Raw genomic sequence first — 17719 nt, 5'->3', positions numbered from 1 at the left:
TATATGTAAATGTACTAATAAAGTATATGCCTGAGGGAGATAAGAACCTACAGTACATGTGCGGGAAGGACCAACAAATAAGGAAGAACAATTACTAAGTTCTCAGCATAAATTGCCAAAAGACTGAAACTGTGCCTTTTTTTAATAATTCCACTGACATGCAAATTCAGTTATCAAAGGTTTAGCTGTATTGCTCAGGGTGCGAAAGTAATGTCTCACTCCTTCATTTTGTGGGTAGACCACTGTCTAAATGGGTTAGACAATTAACAGCCTTATTATAATGTACAAATTCCAATATTCTGTAAACCCTAATGTTGTTATTTCTGGAAATATCAAGTTGTCTTAATTATTGTTAATTAAGTTGTCTTAAATGTAAAGTTTTGGGCTCATAACTCAAATATGTAAGTTCACTGAACTTATTTATCTTAAGAATCCATAGACATAATATTTTATGTGTTAAGAACTCAAACTATTGAGTAGAAAACTGAGGCTATGGGGAATACCCACAATCCCTTGCGCTTAAATGATTTAATGATCTTTCCTTGGTCAAAGGAGATATAGAGGCATTTAAATAGTTGTTATTAAGAATTCATAGAGGTTTTAGCTCTTTTCTTAGTATTATGTTGTTTTGTTCAAATAGTTGTTTTGTGTGATGCCACCATCAGGGTGATCAGTGTCCCATTTGGTCAAGTTGGACCCCGTTAAGCACAATTGTGTTTGTAACTGAAGTACAGGTATTGTATTTCTGTGGAGAATTAAGTTTATTCAGCAACTGATCTAGAATCAGTTGTGATCTTGAGCTGACCTTTGATATTGTTTGATCTGTGCGTGTTGTGTCATCAAATGAATATCACAAAAATAATTATTAGATCAATTTTCCAATATATCCTTAATATCTCATTGCAGACACTTAGAAATATATAGAAAGAATAAGGATATTATAAGGACATAAGAAGATAAATTTGCAGGTCTGAAATTGTTCCCTGACTTTGGGAGCTGCAGAGTTTCAAATAATCATGCACACACTTTGAGTACAATCACATTTAAATCGGGATACTTAAATTGCTTGTTTGGACAAAGACAATTCAAGGCTTCTATCCAGGTCCTAACTAATTTTCTAGCAGTTCAATCTCCCTTTGCAGTTCCTAAGAAATACTACTAAAAAAATGTCCTTTCACTTGTAGTGATGGAGCAAAACCCTCCATCATTGTCCCCATGGACGTCTTATCTCTGGCCCAGGTCCAGGCTTTCAATAGGAATGTGTGGCCAAGAAATGTGTGCAGAAATGGAACACTGCTGGCAGCATGAAGGGGCACATCTGCGCTTCATCACTGTTGCCATACACCGATCAGCCACAACATTAAAACCACCTGCCTAATGTTGTGTAGGTCCCCCTTGTGCCGCCAAAACAGCGCCAACCCACATCTCAGAATAGAATTCCTGAGATGCTATTCTTCTCACCACAATTGTACAGAGCAGTTATCTGAGTTACTGTAGACTTTGTCAGTATGAACCAATCAGGCCATTCTCTGTTGAACTTTCACATCAACAAGGCATTTCCATCCACAGAACTACTACTCACTGGATATTTTTTGTTTTTGGCACCATTCGGAGTAAATTCTAGAGACTGTTGTGGGTGAAAATCCCAGCCGGCCTGGCACCAACAATCATGCCATGGTCAAAATCACTGAGATAATTTTTTTTCCCATTCTGATGGTTGATGTGAACATTATCTGAAACTCCTCACCCATATCTGCCTGATTTTATGCACTGCACTGCTGTCACACGATTGGCTGATTAGATAATCGCATGGATGATTGTTGGTGCCAGACAGGCTGGTTTGAGTATTTCTGTAACTGTTGATCTCCTGGGATTTTCACACACGACAGTCTCTAGAATTTACTCAGAATGGTGCCAAAAAAAAAAAAAAAAAAACATCCAGTGAGTGGCAGTTCTATGCCTTGTTGATGAGAGAGGTCAACGGAGAATGGCCAGACTGGTTCAAACTGACAAAGTCTGCAGTAACTCAGATAACCACTCTGTCTAATTGTGGTGAGAAGAATATAATCAGAATGCTATTCTGAGATGTGGGTTAGCGCTGTTTTGGTTGCACGAGGGGGACCTACACAATATTAGGCAGGTGGTTTTAATGTTGTGGCTGATCGGTGTAAATCCACCATCTCATTCCTCCTCCATATCGGTAAGTGCATATATAAAGTGTCCTAGAAGTCCTGTAGGGAGTGGTAATGATACTAACTATAGTATTACTTTATGAAGCTTCTTAAAGGGTTAGTTCACCCAAAAATTTTAATTCTCTAATCATTTACTCACCCTCATACCATCTCAGATGTGTTTCTTTCTTTCTTTAGCAGAACACATTTAATGAAAAACAGAAAATTATCTTAGCACAGTAGGTCCTTAAAATGCAAGTAGATGATTATCAGATTTTTGAAGCTCCAAAAATCACAGACAGTATTATCCAGGAATAGTTCACCCAAAAATAAAAATTCTCACATCATTTACTCACCCTCATGCCATCCCAGATGTGTATGGTTTTCTTTATTCTGCTGAACACAAACAATGATTTTTTAGAAGAATATCTCAGCTCTGTAGGTCCATACAATGCAAGTAAACGGTGATCAGACCTTTGTAGCTCCAAAAATCACATAAAGTAAACATAAAAGCCTTGTGGAGTGTTCCTGGTATGCAGTGGTCAGTACCTACCAAAAGTGGTCCAAGTAAGGATAACCGCTGATATAATAAGTGTGGGGGAGAAACAGATTTTTAATAAATCTCCACTTTCACACCTGAAAGTACCTAGAGACTGCAATGGCCAGATGTACAGTGAAAAATTAGTTATATTTTAGTCTGTTCTCACCCAAAACGGACTGGGTCGCTACAGAAGACATGGATTAAACCACTGGAGTGGTATGGATCACTTTTATACTACCTTAATGTGCTTTTTGGAGCTTTAAAGTTTTGGTGACCATTCACTTGCATTGTATAGACCTACAGAGCTGAGATATTCCTCTAAAAATCTTATTAGTAAATGATGAGAGAATTTTCATTTTTGGGTGAACTATTATTTTTATTTTATTTTAATCCTAAAATGTTAATTCCCAGATTTTAATGAGAAAATAAAATCCCTGATTTTCAGTGTGGTCTCGGGTTTTATGCCATGTTTTCTAGGTAACCTCCTATTATCAAACATGTAAAATTAGTTTTTCAAAAGAAAGACCTCTAGAATGTGGGTGTGGTGGTCACACGTTAATACAATTGGCTCTTACATCTTATTAATATTACATGAGATGAATAGCGTAATAAATTAACCAAATAATACAACGGGCCAATGGCTGAGCTCGCTGCATGACCTTAATGTTGATATTCATGAGCCCCGCACTGCCACGCCTCAGAGTGGTCTGCCTGTGATTGTGTTGGGCAGACGCATCGTCATACTATACTGGGCAAAAAGGACGCATGTTCATTTATATGATTTATTTACAGGTAAAATATCATTAGAGTATGTCGTCGTTGTACAAACCGTTTTCTGTTTCGGAGAGGCCGTGTAAAGATGCGGTTTTGAAACAAGGATGCACACCGCAACAGCATCCCGCGCCGTTGACCCGGATTCTCTCCGCACCATGTTATGGTCCTGGCGGCGGCTCGACGCGCACTTTTACCCCAATTCCCAACATTTATTCCGGTCAAAGAAATTTAGCGGCCGCCGCCATCGGAGGGAGAAAAATCACCCATCCGTGGAAAGCTATCCTTGCAGGTAAAAGGTCCCATTGTGTTTGTGTTAGAAGCAGACATGCGTTAATGTTTGGTGGTCACGTGATACCCTAGTATGCACGAGCGCACAACAACAGTCACGCTTGACTATGGATCAAATATCTAGAGGAGCCCTAGTATGCATGCAGTTACATGCACGTCCCTTTCCACAGCCCTTTCAAGTCCCATAACACATTGTTGCTTCTGCCATTATTTCACTGTGTCAGTCCATGACCTGCATGTTTTTGGTGGATCAGCCAAATGGTAGCATCAAAATGACTCAGCTTACATTAGTTTATAGAGATTTAGACATATTAGTATTTGATGCATTGTGATTTTCTAACATAAATTACAGTTTTATTATATGTCACCAGTGTTACATTGACAACAACATAGATTTTGTTGCAGTCTTGTTGGGAATTGTGTGTTGTAATTAAATGACTTTGTATGAAACCGACTTGTCCTTGATGGAAGATAAACAGCTGTACGCTTAACTGAATCTCATAGATTGCTGCTGATGTCACCTAATGTAATTTGGACACCGTTTTGCAGTCACATTCACTGATGATATTATTTTTACCCAGGTGGTATTGCAGGAGGTATTGAGATCTGCATCACATTCCCTACGGAGTATGTGAAGACCCAGCTACAGCTAGATGAAAGAGCAAACCCTCCTCGGTACAGAGGCATAGGTAAGGTGCCCAGGAGTTGGGACACACAGGTTTTGATTAGTTTGTCTGGAAATAAAAGTTATGTTTGCAAGCTACCTCTATGCAATAAGTACTTTTAACCTCCTGAGATCGGAGTGTGACTGCTGTGTGTATTTTCCATGTACCTTTTTGATTTGGGACTAAACTCTGCAAATAAAAATAAGAGAAACGTCCTCTCACTTTCAACTGCTTTTATTTTCAGCAAACTTAACATGTGTAAACATTTGTATGAACATAAAGATTGAACAAAGACATAAACTGAACAAGTTTCACAGACATGTGACTAACAAAAATGGAATGTGTCAAAGGGGGGGGTCAAAATAAAAAATAACAGTCAGTATCTGGTGTGGCCACCAGCTGCATTAAGTACTGCAGTGCATCTCCTCCTCATGGACTGCACCATATATGCCAGTTCTTGCGGTGAGATGTTACCCCACTCTTCTACCAAGGCACTTGCAAGTTCCCAGACATTTCTGGGGGGAGTGGCCCTAGCCCTCACCCTCCGATCCAATAGGTCCCAGACGTGCTCAATGGGATTGAGATACGGGCTCGTCGCTGGCCATGGCAGTACACTGACATTCCTGTCTTGCAGGAAATCATTCACAGAACGAGCAGTATGACTGGTGGCATTGTCATGCTGGAGGGTCATTTCAGGATGAGCCTGCAGGAAGGGTACCACATGAGGGAGGATTCTCTGTAATGCACAGCGTTGTGATTGCCTGCAATGACAAGCCCGGTCCAATGATACGGTGACACACCGCCCCGGACCATGATGGACCCTCCACCTCCAAAATTGATCCCACTCCAGAGTACAGACCTCGGTGTAACGCTCATTCCTTTGATGATAAACGTGAGTCCGACCATCACCCCTGGTGAGACAAAACCGCGAATCGTCAGTGAAGAGCACTTTTTGCCAGTCCTGTCTGTCCTGTACCTGTCCTGCAGGTGTGATATTCGGATGTACCGATCCTGTGCAGTTGTTGTTACACGTGGTCTGCCACTGCGAGGATGATCAGTGGTCCTTCCTGTCTCGCTGTAGTGCTGTCTTAGGCGTCTCACAGTACGGACGTTGCAATTTATTGCCCTGGCCACATCTGCAGTCCTCATGCCTCCATGCAGCATGCCTAAGGCACGTTCACACAGATGAGCAGGGACCCTGTGCATCTTTCTTTTGGTGTTTTTCAGAGTCAGTAGAAAGGTCTCTTTAGTGTCCTAAGTTTTTATAACTGTGACCTTAATTGCCTACCGTCTGTAAGCTGTTAGTGTCTTAACGACTGTTCCACAGGTGCATGTTCATTAATTGTTTATGGTTCATTGAACAAGCATGGAAAACATTGTTTAAACCCTTTACAATAAAGATCTGTAAAGTTATTTGGATTTTTACAAAATTATCTTTAAAATACAGTGTCCTGAAAAAGGGACGTTTCTTTTTTTGCTGAGTTTAGTAGCCCCTAATAAATGTGCAAAAAACAAATAATAATAATAATTTATATTAGTGCAAATAGTTTTCCTAAAAATTGATGTCCTCATATGGGGAAAGCGGGACTAAATTTTGAAATTTGAAATAATACCAAGCAATAGAAATCAATAGAAAAATATTATTTTTATCAGATTGTTTATGTTTCCAGGAGTGTTGTTTATTCATGTTTTTGAGATGTTACAGACATTACAGTTGATTTTCTGTAAAGCTGCTTTGAAAAAATGTGTATAGGGAAAAGCACAAATAAAATAATTTGACTTATGTTACAGTGTTTTTTTTTCTACTTTGGCAACAAAATCTCAATGACCTCTCTACAAGTGATAGCCAGTGCTGAAGCATTTTACCATTCAGATATTAGCGAAATTCATTCCGATTCAAGTAATAGCCAGCATCATCCGATGCCAACCATGTTAAAATAAAATTATACATTCTGAATCTAAGTAATGATTACCATTGTCCCATGTCTGTCAACCATGTTGAGTGGTCCAAACATCATCTGCAGCCTGAAACTGAATTTTGTTTGGATTTTAGAGTGATTGGACTTGGCTGCATAGGGAAGCTATAGGATGCTCCTTTACTCTCTATTTAGTGAATTACTTTACCACCAGTGTTCTGTCTGCCGGCACTGGTCTCAGAACAGTTCAAAATGCAACTTACTTTCATCCTAACTCCATATGAAAGCAACATTTTTTTCAGCTTTTGGATAAAACCATTGATTCTCAATGTGATAATCTACAGTAAATATAGGATTTCTAAGGGAACAGTAGCCCTATAGTCCACGTTAGTGGTCATTGTGTTTTCGTGATAAACCGGTCACATTTTTAAAAAGGCATATCGGATGAAACTAGAGACTAAAATTTGGACTAAAACTGGTTTCAATGTACAAACTTAATTAGGTTTCTTACCAGATGTAGTTTTGTTGATGTTTCTCCCTGAACTGAGATCAGTCGGTTTAAATTAAATGAAATTATGCAGATTGTAGCAAAGACAAAATACACAATCCATGCAGAAGGACACGGGGTTGCACGAGGTTTAAGGAATAGTTCTCCCAAAAATGAATTTTTTTTGTAAATCATGTATTCACACTCATGCCATCCCAGATGTGTATGACTTTATTTCTTCAGCAGAACACTAATGAAGATTTTAGGAAGAATATATCAGCTCTGCGGGTCCTTACAATGCAAGTGAATGGTGAACAAAACTTTGAAGCTCCAATAAGCACTTAAAAGCAGCATAAATGTAATCCATATGACTCCAGCTATTTAATATATGTCTTCTGAAGTGATCCAGTCAGTTTTGGTGAAGAACAGACCAAAATATAACACCTTTTTCACATCCTAAACACCCTTCGTAGTAGTGGTGCACCGATCAGGAAACTTGAGGCCGATACTGATCTCCGATTTATTTATTTTTTTAACACTAAAATCGTCTGACACCGATTTTTTAGAAAGTGCCCTTTGCCACACTTTTGCAAGTTATAATGTGCAGTTATGTGTTCATGCCCCACACAGTTAAATTACAGTAACACTTTACAGAAAGGTTCCATTTGTTAACATTATTTAACAACATTACTGTAGTTAATATGAACTAATGAACTTAATGTTAGTTACAACATAAATGTGTGAAGAAGACACGGTGCCGTTATGGTTAAAATGTAATTGCTGTGTTTAGTGGTAATGTGACCAACATTAATCTGATTTAGATTGGGATCCTTACAGAATAGCGCTGAGATGAGTGACTGGTGAGATATTGAGAGCACCTGGTGAGTGCACATATTTGATTGACACCGTGAGTGAGCATTTTGAAGGGAGTGAAGCTAAAAGTGCTCATGATCACGCAAACAGTTTCTATCACTCAACTCAACATCTGATTGTCACGACTCACGTTACATCACGTGTACTCAGATTTGTATACGCATGTTTATTTGTTGTTTAATTTGTTATAATACATGTTTGCAGTCTCTATCATCTCCATGCTCATAGTGCAGCGAGTCAGAATTACTACCATAATGACTCTAGAAAATGGGCAACTTAATATTCATGCACGTGTAATTCTTACTCATTTTTAAAAACAAACTTGCAGATTCATCTGAATAACAGCATGTCTGAAAGTTTACATTTGTGAATACTTAGAATTGCCAGCAATTCACCCTCCAGAGGCCACACTGTCATGCATCAAGGACTGAGAAAGCGCTCATTCATTAGAGTAGCAGTGTATGTGTGATTCCCTGTGTGCTGCAGAAAAAGAAAATATCATGATTCTAGGCACGATCGGCCGATCGCAGACGACGAAATCAGCCTATTTAGACCGGTGGCCGTTCAATCAGTGCACCCCTACTTCCTAGCACTCTCTGCATGCGTCAAGCACTTGGAAGTGTAAACGAGCTTGAAATCATGATCACCAAGGAGACTGCAATGTCAAGAATTATAGTGAAAAATGAGTTAGATTTTGGTCTGTTATCACCCAAACCGATTGGATCGCTTTTGAAGACATGGATTAAACCACTGGATTCATATGGGTTACTTTTATGCTGATTTTATTTGCTTTTATGAGCTTCAAATTTTTGGTCACCATTTGCATTGTATAGACCTACAGAGCTGCAATATTCTTTTAAAAATCGTTGTGTTCAGCAGAAGAGCGAAAATCATACACATCTGGGATGGCATGAGGGTGAGTAAATAATGAGAGGATGTGCATTTTTGGCTGAAATATTCCTTTAGGAAGAACAGAAAGACTTGTCTAACTGAATGCTTCCTGGCCAGAATTAGCTGCATTGTTGACCAGACATATGCTTAGTCAAAGTTCTGGCTATGTGAGACTAATGCAAGCATTTAAACCTTGGTCTTTGTGCAGGAGACTGTGTGAAGCTGACGGTGCAAGATCATGGGTTGAGAGGTCTGTACAGAGGGCTTAGCTCGCTGCTCTATGGATCCATCCCGAAATCGGCAGTACGGTAAGAAACGCAAGATTTCAATTTTTTATACTGTGCTCATAGTGTCTTTAATGTGTCTCACTGTTTTGTTTTTGATATAATGGCAGGTTTGGAATGTTCGAGGTCCTTAGTAACCCCATGAGAGATGCCACGGGTCGGCTTGACAATAAAGGAAGTTTGTTGTGTGGACTCGGAGCGGGAATAGCTGAGGCAGTGTTGGTGGTTTGTCCGATGGAGACAGTGAAGGTTGGACTGTAAACAGTTCTTTTTTAGTACATACAGCATGTGAATGAGAGAAACTAGCACTTTATATGTAACATGTAGTACATTCTGGGACATCTGAACATGACAAATATTTTGCTTAAACTTTGCTGACTGTTTTATTTTGAGGTGAAGTTCATTCATGACCAGTGCTCTCTGAGGCCACGCTACAGAGGGTTCTTTCATGGTGTGCGAGAAATTATCAGAGATCAAGGTACTTTATCTAAGATCTTGAACTAGATACTGGGGTTGTGAATTCTTTCTTTCCAAAAACCACTAAAAAGAATAATCAATGGAATCATTAACGAGAAATGGAATCACTTAGCAGAATCGGAACCAGAATCGTTAAATTCCTTAAAGACCATATGAATGATGTTTTATTTCCTATGTTGATGTTTCCTATTGTAATAGAGGGCATATATTTAGAAGGGGTTATATCTTTTTTTAAAAAGCCAATAGGCTTTAGTTACATCACAGTTGTGAACCGTAATTTGCTGTCTACTATTCGGTTGGAGACGGTATTAGGGGTTGGTACATTCTCATTCCAGAGAGCATTTGATTGGCTAAAAATCTGTGTAGTGCAAAATTAGAAATCAGGTCGTTTGGTCTTTTTCTCTGGAAGAGAAAAACTGTACATTTTAAATCCGTATTTCTGCTAAAAGTTAATTTTGTCAACTTGTATAAGTACAGTACTGTAGTATGTACATTTAATGGCTTCCAAGCTAATAAACATGGACTAAAAGCTGCAAAACTCTTAATTTTCATTTCACAAGGCGTTTAAGATTCCCATCCATATTAGACTCCCACAAATTTATGTACAAATACTTATGTAAATTGCATGTAAAATGTCTCCAGTTAATCATGTAACCTCAGTTCCCTGAGATAAAGAGAACAAGACATTGCATTTGAACGCCATGGGGAATTCCTTTTCCACGACCTAGTTGAAGCCCTTGTATCAAAACGCCAATCTTATGATTGGCAATGGTGTTTAATCCCCGCCTTTTTAGGTGCGCATTTGCCCTATATAAGCGGGCGCTCGAACACCATTTCTTCAGAAGTTTGTGACTGAAGGACAAGAATGTATGCTCGTACCTCAAAACTCTGAAATAGTAGTTTGGCCAAGTTTTGCAATGTCCAGTGAACTGAATCGATAGGGAATGTCTCCGGTTACGCATATCCCATCACGCCGCACTATGTAGCGTCATACCCTAAGATGTACCAGGGAAGAAACACTTAGAAGAATATGTATATAAGGTCACGGGCCCCTCGGGCGGTGACTTATTATGATATGTCTTCAAGTGTGTATGAAAATGAATAACCCCACATGGAGAAAACCAGATGGGAATTTAATCTTAACCTGAGGATCTATATGATTCATATAATACACACAGAATAATTTAACCACTTCATAACCAGAGGTAGGGAGGGAGGTTTTATTCTATTGGAAGTAGGGCTGCAACTAACGATTATTTTGATAATGATTATTAAAATGATTATTCAACTATTATGTGATTATTGCAACGATTAATCATTGGGTCTTAACCGATTATTCAGCTTGTGCCCTGACTTAAAAGGTTGTATTAAATGTGCTTACTAACAGTAAAGAGGACAAAATCATCTTTTAAAAATACCTCTAATTGACATTCACTATATTAAAGGGAAAAAAACGTTTTATTAAGTTTAATTCAGTAAAGAAATTCACTGCAAGGAAATCCAGCTGTTATCAAGTGTTTTTGTCTTGTTTTCCATTTAAAATGGTCCAAATATCCTTAAAACAAGATACATTTATTTGAGAAGCAACAGATAAGATATTTAAACTTGCTTTAAGAGAATGTATCTTAAATATAAGTGTCTTTTGTATATAAGTGTATTTTTTCACTTGGTTATACTTCTGCGAGTGCAGTAGACAAAATATACTTGTATTCAAGATCTATTCTCTAAAAACGTCTAAATATCTTATATGCTGCTTCTCAGGTGAATATCTTTTTTTAAAGGATTTTTAGATATACTAAAATATTTGTAATATTATTTTCAACATTCTCAGATACAAAATTTTTGGGGATTTTTCCCCTTTATCTCCCAATTTGGAATGTCCAATTCCCAATATGCTTTTAAGTCCTCATGGTCGCGTTGTGATTTGCCTCAGTCCGGGTGGCAGAGGACGAATCTCAGTTGCCTCCGCGTCTGAGACCATCAACCTGCGCATCTTATCACGTGGCTTGTTGAGCGTGTTGCCATGGAGACATAGCGCGTGTGGAGGCTTCACGCCGTCCACCGCGGCAACCACGCTCAACTCACCACGCGCACCATCGAGAGCGAACCACATTATAGCGACTACGAGGAGGTTACCCCATGTGACTCTACCCTCCCTAGCAACCGGGTCAGGTTGGTTGCTTAGGAGACCTGGCTGGAGTCACTCAGCACGCCCTGGGATTTGAACTCGCGAACTCCAGTAGTCAGCGTCTTTACTCACTGAGCTACCCAGGCCCCCATTTTTTTTACAATATTTTAACGTCTAGCTGGATCAGGGAAATTGGATGGTAACTCTTATATTCGCTTGGATCTTTGTCCTTTTTAAGGATCAGACTGATCTGGGCTTGTGTCATGGTTGGTGGAAGCTTTTCATTCTTTAATGATTCCGTATAAACTTCTAACAAATGTGGAGCCAGTTCCGTAGCATAAGATCTAAAAAATTCAGTGGCAAAGCCATCTGGCCACAGAGAATTGCCTGAAGGCAAGGCCTTAATTACCGTGCCAAGCTCCTCCAAGATTATCTCAGAATCAAGAGAATTTTTTTGCTCAGTTGTCAGTTTAGGAAGTTCTAATGCTTCCACAAAATTTCTAATATCCTCATCAGTGGACAAAGACGTGGAACTATAGAGATCAAGATAGAATTCTTTAACAGCATTATTAATATCAATGGCTGAGGTAAATATTTCACCACCAGCAGATTTCACTGAGGGAATGGTAGAAAAAGACTCTCTCTGTTTTATATATCTAGCCAGAGGTTTCCTGCCTTGTCCCCCGACTCAAAGTATGACTGTCTTGCCCTGAATAGCCAAAACTCCACCTTCCACGACAAAATAGTGTTATATCTGTATTTCAATCGGGTCAATTCTCTGAGGCCATCAGATGACATTCGGTGCTTCAGCTCTAGTCCCTTCCAACTCCACGAGTTCTCGTGCTTTGGATTTTTTGATGAATGAGGCATATTGTATGATCCGACCCCTAAGAAACGCCTTAAGTGCCTCCCAAGCCAAGCCCACAGAGGATACTGAGGACCAGTTGGTCTCCATATAAACACTGATTTCAGCCTTAAACATTTGTTGGAACAACAATGTTATTCAGGATTTTGCAAAAGAGATACATTAAAGCACCAACTACATGATACATTATTTTTCTCCAAATGTGGCAAAACCTCAACTCACCAGGGCGTGATCTGAGACTAAGATATTTCCAACTGAGCAATCCACAACAGATGAAATGAGGGACTTAGATATAAAGTCTATCAATTCTAAAATAAATCTGCACAATCCCTCCACCAGTGCTGAGACAGTAGGCTGAGAGAGTTTGGACTGAGGGCTTGTAGGCCTGTTGTAAGGCAGGTCCATACCAGACATCACCAGGAACAACGTCGCCTATGGGCACAAACCCACCTTCGCTGGACCAGACAGGACTGGCAAAAAAAGTGCTCTTCACTGATGAGTCAGAGTTTTGTCTCACCAGGGGTGATGGTCGGACTCATGTTTATCGTCGAAGGAATGAGCGTCACACCGAGGCCTGTACTCTCGAGAGGGATCGATTTGGAGGTGGAGGGTCCGTCATGGTCTGGGGCGGTGTGTCACAGCATCATCGGACTGAGCTTGTTGACATTGCAGGCAATCTCAACGCTGTGCGTTACAGGGAAGACATCCTCCTCCCTCATGTGGTACCCTTTCTGCAGGCTCATCCTGATATGACCCTCCAGCATGACAATGCCACCAGCCATACTGCTCATTCTGTGAATGATTTCCTGCAAGACAGGTATGTCAGTGTTCTGCCATGGCCAGCGAAGAGCCCGGATCTTAATCCCATTGAGCACTTCTGGGACCTGTTGGATCGGAGGGTGAGGGCTAGGGCCATACCCCCCGAGAAATGTCCAGGAACTTGCAAGTGCCTTGGTGGAAAAGTGGGGTAACATCTCACAGTAAGAACTGGCAAATCTGGTGCAGTCCATGAGGAGATGCACTGCAGTACTTAATGCAGCTGGTGGCCACACCAGATACTGACTGTTAATTTTGAACCCCCCCCTTTGTTCAGGGACACATTCCATTTCTGTTAGTCACATGTCTGTGATTGTTGAACCATTTTATGTTCATACAAATATTTACACATGTTAAGTTTGCTGAAAATAAAAGCAGTTGAAAGTGAGAGGACTTTTTTGATGAGTTTTATATATATATATATATATATACAATTATATATATACAGTTGAAGTCATTTCACCTAATTTTTTAACCACTCCACAGATTTCATATTGGTAAAACTATAGTTTTGGCAATTCGTTTAGGACATCTACTTTGTGCATGACATGAGTAATTTTTCCAACAATTGTTTACAGACAGATTGTTTCACTTTTAATTGACAATCACAATTCCAGTTTCTGAAATTCTGAAGAAATTGTGTTTGAGCGCCTGCTTGTATAGGGGAAATGCGTGCCTGAAAGGGGCGGGGCTCAAACACCATAGCCAATCATAAGATTGGCGTTATGATGCAAGGGCTTCAACCTGGTCGTGGAAAAGGAATTCCCCATAGCGTTCAAATGCAATGTCGAGTGAACTGGATCGATAGGGAACTGCTTTTGAAACCGAGGTCTCATAATGTCCACTCTGTGTTTGCAGGTTTTCGAGGGACATATCAAGGACTGACTGCTACACTTTTGAAACAGGGTAGCAACCAGGCAATACGCTTTTATGTAATGAATTTGTTGCGCAACTGGTACAAAGGTGAGGATGAGATCACATCATTTTACCACATTAATAAATTAATACATTTGAATAAAAAATAAAAAAAATAACTGAAATAAAAATGGAATGAAAAGCTGTTTATCTTGGCTTGATCTTCAGGTGATGATCCTGCTTGTGAGATGCATCCATTAGTTACAGCATTGTTTGGTGCCACAGCCGGAGCGGCGAGTGTTTTTGGGAACACACCGCTTGATGTGGTGAAGACCAGAATGCAGGTTAGCAGAGGCAAAAAAAACAAAAACATAAACTTGTTAAAATGAAAGGAAGTTACGCTCAATTAACAGAATTTGTAGCATAATGTTGATTACCACAGTAAATATTTTCAACTTGTCCCTCGTTTATCTAAAAAGAAGCAGCAATCAGTTTCAGGAAGTTACTTACAATGGAAGTGAATGGAGCCAGTCCATTAACATTAAAATAAGTACTGTTTTTAAAGTATAGCCACATAATGTAAACATTATACATGCTAAAATTATTTTAGTGAGATAAAATCACTTATTTATAGAGGTGTGTTGTCATGGCAACAAAGTTGTAAAATTGGATATAACTTTACACAGATAAGGTTTGTAAGCATTTTTATTACACTAAAATTATGTTAACATGTATCTTGTAGCTATACTTTTGAAACAGTATTTTAACATTTATGGCCTGGCCCCATTCACTTCCATTGCAAGTGCTTTACTGTAACCGCAACTCCTTTTTTTAATAAACGAGGGACGAGTCAATAATTTTTTCGTGGTTTTCAACATTATTGTTGTTGGTTGCTGTCAAATGCTGTCGATTGAGCTTAACTTGTATTGAAACCTCAACATTCCTTTTAGAGTAAGAAAGCTGAGCAAATGCTGTCAAAACAGGTATGTAGGGAATAATGTAGAGTCACCTGGTCATTATTGCAAAATAACTTAAAGCTGATCCTTCTTATTACAAAGCTACTCACCAGCTAAATAAAAGGACATTAAATATTAATTTGAGTTAAAATAGTTTATTATGTGAAGAAAAAGACAGTGGAGTTCTATGAGAGAAACTACGTAACACAGCAATGTTAGAAATTGGCTTCAGGGACAACGGTCAAATATGCAGTTTAATGGTCATTAAACAAAAATATATAATATAAATATATAATAACTGTTTATATTTTGCTAATTTAAAGTATATATCCTGCAGTGACCTGATCCATGATCATCTAGATCACTTTGACACTATATAAAATAGGCTTAATACTCATTAAAGTTTTTGAAATATTTTTAACAATTCCCATATATAAACTGATTTTATAATATTTATATATTTTAGGGTTTGGAGGCTTATCGCTACAAGAGCACAATGGACTGCGCTTTCCAGATTCTGAAGAATGAGGGCCCTCAAGCGTATGTTTGTACTCCATCATTTGTTTCAACAGCCATACATTTTGTTTTCTTTTGCCTAAATCTTTTCTATTGTTTGTTTTGCATTACAGGTTCTACAAAGGCACAGTCCCACGACTGGGCCGAGTGTGTCTGGACGTAGCCATTGTCTTTGTTCTCTACGAGGAGGTTGTGAAGCTACTGAACAACATCTGGAGAACAGACTGAAGATGGACTTGGCCATAAGTCTGCACAGAACTGATTTAGAATGAGACAGAGTGGACTATCCAAACACAGTTGGCCTCGTCAATCAAGTTAAAAGACCCTGACATCAACTGTGACCTCAGGCCCAGAGGAGTGGATTAAACTAGCCATCTGTGTCAGTATAGATCAGCGGGAGATGTTGAAGACAGGCCCTTGAGTCATAAGAAAAGAAACTCTAGCTTATATTACACACAAAATTGATTAATACAAGGATGAATAGTGTATCATTAATTTGCACTCTTCACTTCTGTAAAGTCATGCAAGTGTCTTCTCATCGCCATGCTTTTATATAAATTGTCGGGAGACAATCCACTTATGTGGCATGAAAAATATAGTAGCGCAAACAAGTTTAGGGTACACAAATTGGTAACACATTACAGTAAAGGTGTAAGTTAACATTAGTTAACGCAATAGGTTAACATGAACTTACAATGAACAATACTGATCGCGTTTACATGCACATTCTTACGCCGATTATGCTTAATAAGCCGACTTGCGTGGTAATGTAAACACATTAAACAGCTGTCCTTTATTGGTGCACGGTCATAAAGGGCGCAAGAATAAATCGATCGACAGGTAGATTTTTGCCCATTACCCTGATTTTGCATTGCATTTAAACATCTTTACCGGTGTAGTGTTGAATTTTGACTCTAGTGTCCTAATGTTAAGGGTTAGGTGTAGGGATGGGCTTTAAGGATAGGGACCAATGAGGTTAGGGGTGGGGCTTTAGGGATGAGGGCCAATCAGGAAGCAGGGAGTCAGAATATGGCGGCGAGTCAGATTTCTGCACATGCCTCTTCGCTGTTTGACGTAAAAAGCAGAGAATAACTTGATTCGTTCAAATCTCATGCATGCATTTTTTTTTTTTTTGGCTTTTAAAAAAATCAGGCTGATGGTTACAGCATTTATTAATATTGTTGATTTCAACATCTGGTAACACTTTTTTACAGTGTCTGTGCTACACATATTACTATTAATAATTACTATAGCAATAACGATACCAATATGTAAATATAGAAGTAAATACATAGTAAATACATGTAGTTCATTAGTATTCCTCAGTAAAAACCTATTTACATAGAACATTAAATGCCAGTGCATTATAAACTAAAAACAAACAATAGGATATTTATAAATAAACTTTAAGATTAATAAATGTTGTAACAACATTTGTTAATTGTTAGTTCATGATACCTAATGCATTAACTAATGGTAATAGAACCTTATTGTGAAGTGTTACCAAAATATCGATGTAATCCACACTTTTCTTCATTCCAGTTTACATTTACAGTTAGTGCTTGAGTAACACTAAAAGAAGCACTGAAAATGGTTTAAATGTATTTTGTGGCTTTGTAAAAATTCAAATAGGTCTTAATGTTTTCATGCAGCTCAAAACTGGTTGAAGCCCAGACATTTGTGTTGAAAAGAACTTGCATGCTTGAATGATATTGTCTGGTATTGTGACAGAAAGCCAGGCCATTCAAGCCTTCCAGAGCCAACTATCTATGCGATTATCAAGTCACTGAAACATGCCAAAGCGGGAACAGCTGAACCATTGCTCCTTTTTGCTATATGTAATTTTCAGTGTTTTTTTATTTTTTTTTATAAGATGGCAGCTGCTTTTATATTAAGCTTTTTTTTTGTTGTCATTAACCTAAGCGTCTCTCATAGGTTGCCCATTCTGCCAAAGCAACTCATGCAAGTTATGCTATTGTTGTTTGTGTCAGAGAAGTAACCAGTGCCAAATATGTAACCAGTGCTTCTTTAAAACAATGCTCAAACAGAATGCTGAATACTTCACACAAATTCAGTAAACTAAATAGGTTAATTTTTCAGTCCCTGTGACCTTTTTGAGTGGATTTCTTGTGCCTTTGATCATCCAGAGTGAGGCCAGTATTGATAAATTGATCTAAAATCTTTGAAATCTGCTCTAAGCTTCTAAACTTAACGTC

General features: G+C 38.7%; 1 protein-coding gene across 2 annotated transcripts; it reads left to right on the top strand.

The window, feature by feature from the left end:
• The first annotated feature begins 3417 nt into the window (after positions 1-3417).
• On the top strand, positions 3418-17369 carry LOC127433033 (tricarboxylate transport protein A, mitochondrial-like). Of its 2 annotated transcripts, XM_051684652.1 has the most exons (9): positions 3418-3775; positions 4356-4463; positions 8815-8914; positions 9001-9139; positions 9284-9368; positions 14035-14139; positions 14260-14375; positions 15454-15527; positions 15617-17369. In XM_051684652.1, the coding sequence occupies exons 1-9, from the start codon at positions 3523-3525 to the stop codon at positions 15729-15731; spliced, it is 1095 nt and encodes a 364-aa protein (XP_051540612.1). In that variant the 5' UTR covers positions 3418-3522; the 3' UTR covers positions 15732-17369. The 2 variants fall into 2 exon arrangements, with proteins under 2 accessions (XP_051540612.1, XP_051540611.1); XM_051684651.1 differs by having other exon boundaries at positions 15454-17369.
• Positions 17370-17719: the final 350 nt, after the last annotated feature.

The sequence above is a fragment of the Myxocyprinus asiaticus genome, chromosome 42 (assembly GCF_019703515.2).
Source record: "Myxocyprinus asiaticus isolate MX2 ecotype Aquarium Trade chromosome 42, UBuf_Myxa_2, whole genome shotgun sequence".
Taxonomy (NCBI): Eukaryota; Metazoa; Chordata; class Actinopteri; order Cypriniformes; family Catostomidae; genus Myxocyprinus; species Myxocyprinus asiaticus.
This window is presented reverse-complemented; position numbering and strand designations above follow the sequence as displayed.